A 4,326-nucleotide genomic window follows, 5' to 3' on the forward strand; every position below is an offset into this window, starting at 1 on the left:
TATATACAGTCTTCAAACGTTAATACGAAGTAATTATTATGCTACAAATAATTTATTCGTGTTTCTGATGAGGCATATGTGGCATAAGTAAAAACAGTGTAAACATTTTCATTCATTGTCGACGATTTCTTGGACAAGTCATTATCATACGGTCTGATATAAAATTGTAGCAAGAACACCGAAAATGTACAGTCTTGGCCAGAATGTTTGCATATTTTATAACAAGTAAGATCATTATTATTAAGATGGAATACAAATAAACTTAGCGCTCTTAAACTTAGAAATGCATGTTATATTAAACATCTACGTATGTAATTTGTATAATGAGACAGGTTCTGTGGACATCATGAACGTTTTATTAAAATAGCAAACAATTCAGCATTTCAACTATCATAACAAAACCTTGTCACTACTCAGCTACTGTAGCTGGTTTAAGGTCGTGGTTAGCAATTTTCCGGCTCAGTTCTACCCAACAGTTTTCAATGGGATTACAATATGGAGACTTTGCTAGCTATGGCAGTCTTGTAACATCCTCCTGGTCAAGATAATCTTATATAACACGCACACTGTGGGCAGTGGCATTGTCATCCTGGAACACACAGTTATGGCCAAACCTTGCCCTAGCATGTGACAAAAATATCGTATCCATGTGATGCTATAGAAGGCGCCATTGACTTTTTCTATGAAGGATATGAAGAATAGTCTTCCACCATGATAAATAGCTGCCCAAACATGTACTGCACCACTTCTTGTGTGTTCCTTGTGAGAAAGACAGTCTTCCCTCATCTGTCTTCCAGGCAAACGACGAAAACGAATCCTACCATCAGCTTTAACAAACTGGAAACAGGACTCATCTGAAAAGATAACATGTCACTATTGTCCTAACTGTAAGTTGGCATGCTGTCTTGCCCAAGTAACACGGTGACGGCGTTGAATTCTGGTTAATATCGATTTGCAGGTAGCTCTTTTTGCAAAATAAACTTGCTTGATTAATCTCATATTCACTGTCCTTATTGATACCCTAGATAGAATGTGTTCATGCCATTCATGTCGTAAGATGATGCAAGACTTCTTTCAACCTTGGTGTATTAAACTGATCAAAACACTGTCATCTCGGGCAGTAGTTTTTCGGCATCTACCAGTAGATTTTCCTGGAACAACGTTTCCTGTAGTCCAATGACGTTTCAGGATTCTGGATACAGTACACAGGGGAATACCTTACTATTCTGGCAATATCCGTTTGCTTCATACCATTTCTGGACAGTCGAACAATTTGGCGCTCTATAACTTCTGGCACGTGACGAGGCTTGACTGTACTCCAATTATAAGGAAATTGTCTGTTTCGAAAAAGATTATACCAAAAGCACACCCTTTTATACAAAACAGATGTGTATGTGTGTTTTGACGAACAAATGCTCAAAACAACTTATACAGACCAGAATAACAACTCGTACATATTTGTCCGATCATACGCCACCTTCTCTGTTACTACTCGGCCATTTACTCAATAACTACTCCATGCATGTAGACAATAACATCAATATAGAACAGTATGCAAACATTTTGGTCAAGACTGTATATATATACATATGTGTGTGTGTCTTTTAGTAGCTTGAATAGTAATGCAGGTGTTTTGATTAAACATGGCCAATTTTTTCAACCTGGTTTAAAGGCCTTGAAAGAACTGTTCTGTGCATCACGTGGATTATCTGTTTTCACGAGAAAAATAAACTAGAAAAAAGCAAACATTTTCCTTCAATATATTAGTATTTTCATTGTGCTTATGTTGTAAAACGGCTTTATGTTTTGTATTATGTAGAATTAATCTTTAGATGACTGACTCTCTTGTTTGTTTTTAATCTCTTGAAATGTGTCATGTTAAAACTCAACATTTTCTTGTAATGTTTATAAATCAAAATGAACTAAATCTGATATTGTAGCACAATATTATGTAAACACACTTTTTGTTTTAGAGTTTAGATAGGAAATTACTATTCTAATATGTGAATTTATGAGTAAAAACATTAGCTACGTTTTATTTTATCACCGTTTAGATCTTGTAGAAAAAAGCTACTCTTTTTTTTTGCCACAGGATTATCAAGATAGTTAGTTCTTAAGCTGCCATTTCCATCTTCAAAGCGACAGGGATCTCTGGCTTTCATGGTAAGTATTCTTTATTTCCAAACTATAAATATGCTAAACGTTGTACATGTTTTCTCTGAAGTCTCAGAACTGCAACATTCAGTTGGAAGATTAGCCTTAATTTGCTATGTGGAAGATTAGTCTTAATCTATTACAGGTAGAGGTGATGTGTGACGAACTGTAAATATGGAAAGGCAGTCTCACGGATGCTTCAAGTTCTTCATGAAGTCAAACATAATTTGTTGCGGTTTTTTCACACACGATAATTTCTGATGTTAGATTAAATAACATGACTTCCAGAAAAAATAATTTAATTTTCACAAACAAGGGTTACTGTTCGTTCTAAATGGAAAAATCATATAACTGAGATAATCAATATTTGTTACAGTGCCCTCTGTTTCACAACTGAGAAATTACACATTCATATGTATATATAATGAAATTGATATTTATAAATAAAAGTATCCTGATGTTGAATAGATTTACGTAATAAAATAGGTGGACAAATAGCTCACGTTTATATATGTATAAATATTTAGTTTCATTATTTGCCATGTTTAATAAAACTAAACATTTTTTCCCAGTTCCCTGAGTTTATATTGTGTGTTATAATCACATTGACTTAACTGCAGTATTTCCTTCTCAGAATCCACTTAGTCTATATTGGTTTTAATTATTAACTGAATTAGGTTTCATTGTTTCCTTATCAAATATGAAATTAAACATTACAATAAGATTATATGACTAATTAGCTTATTTTTTAATTTTTCTGTTTATTAACCAAAATTAATTAAACCTGTCAGTTTTATATTATTTTATCATAGAATATGGCAATGTGGAGCATTTGAAAAATATAATTAATTAATTGTCAGTATGAACATTAATCACGATATTCTACATAAATTATTTTATTCTCAGCTATTTTTCTGTGGCTTCAGTAATGGAGAAATATCATATCATCACGTCATACTCACCTTCACAGCAGTCTTCCTTCACTGTATTATTTTAACACGCCATCTGCTGGATCAACTGAAAAACCACCATGAAAGCCTTTTCGTCACCAAAGGAGCGTGAGATCCCTACGTAATTCTGAATCTCTTTTTGGCTTACACTTGTACTTGAATTATTCGTTCTGCTTTCCTCCTTCGTCGGCTCTAATCTAATGAACTCATCCAGGTACTGTTTTTATTTCTTATGTTATCATATTTTTATAACTACTGTGTTTAGTTAATCTTTGATAGGTTGTTTAAGCAGAGTATTCATAATGAATCTAAGTTGCAAATGGACAACAACTGCCTATTATAGAAACTTACAAATGTAGAGGACCTGAAGACGAAAGGCGGAAGACTTTCGAAACGTCGTCTTTTACATTTGTAGGTTTCTACAACTGGCAGTTGTTGTCCATTTGAAACTTAGATTCATTGTGTTTAGCTGTCTCTGCAATTAAATGTAATTCGGAACTTAATTTAGTTTTTACTAGTACTGTTTTAAAACTTCGAGTTATTCAGAATAAAAAATATCGTGTTATAGTAATTTTAACCGACAGATGGCAATAGCTTTTGCTTAGTAAAATCCAAGCAAATTGAAGACTTCATAGGTCTTTACTTTTTTACCTCAAATTTATCGCATACATATATATGAAATGGTATTTTAATGTTTTCTCAAGAATTAAACTTCGTTTGTTTTGCACATTCGCGCAAAGTTACATAAGGACCACCTGAGCTAACAGTCCCTAATTTTGAACTAATAGATTATGGGGACAGCAGCAAACTCCTAGACTACAATGGGATTTGACTGTCATTCTTATAACTCTCCCAAAGCCCCAAAGTATGGAGCGCGATTTTTTGTTGTTGCAACGGAACGTAAACTATGAACTATTGGAACAACAGTACGGCATGCTAACCCGGCTTTAATGTCAGACAACCTCAATGACTTACTCGTGTTGTTAAACTATTGCCATTTATTGATTGGTTAATTTATCAAAGAAATGTCTAGGTGGAATTGAAAGAAATCCACAACGATTGTTTGTTTTGAATTTCGCGCAAAGCTAAACGAGGGCTATCTGCACTAGCCGTCTTTAATTTAGTAGTGTAAGACTAGAGGGAAGGCAGCTAGTCATCACCACCCACCACCAACTCTTGGGCTACTCTTTTACCAACGAATAGTGGGATGGACCGTCACATT

At 34.1% G+C, this 4,326-nt stretch overlaps 1 protein-coding gene across 1 annotated transcript in view; it reads left to right on the forward strand.

The window, feature by feature from the left end:
- LOC106470052 (cyclic AMP response element-binding protein A-like) overlaps window positions 1–4,326 on the forward strand; it is a 32,989-nt gene that overhangs the window by 26,069 nt on the left and 2,594 nt on the right. Inside the window, exons 9-10 of the mRNA XM_022398595.1 lie at window positions 2,093–2,163; window positions 3,061–3,318. Of these exons, the coding sequence (XP_022254303.1) occupies window positions 2,093–2,106 (14 nt within the window). The 3' untranslated portion in view covers window positions 2,107–2,163; window positions 3,061–3,318. The remainder of the gene's footprint in view (window positions 1–2,092; window positions 2,164–3,060; window positions 3,319–4,326) is intronic.

This window comes from Limulus polyphemus, unplaced genomic scaffold, assembly GCF_000517525.1.
Source record: "Limulus polyphemus unplaced genomic scaffold, Limulus_polyphemus-2.1.2 Scaffold3793, whole genome shotgun sequence".
Classification (NCBI taxonomy): Eukaryota; Metazoa; Arthropoda; class Merostomata; order Xiphosura; family Limulidae; genus Limulus; species Limulus polyphemus.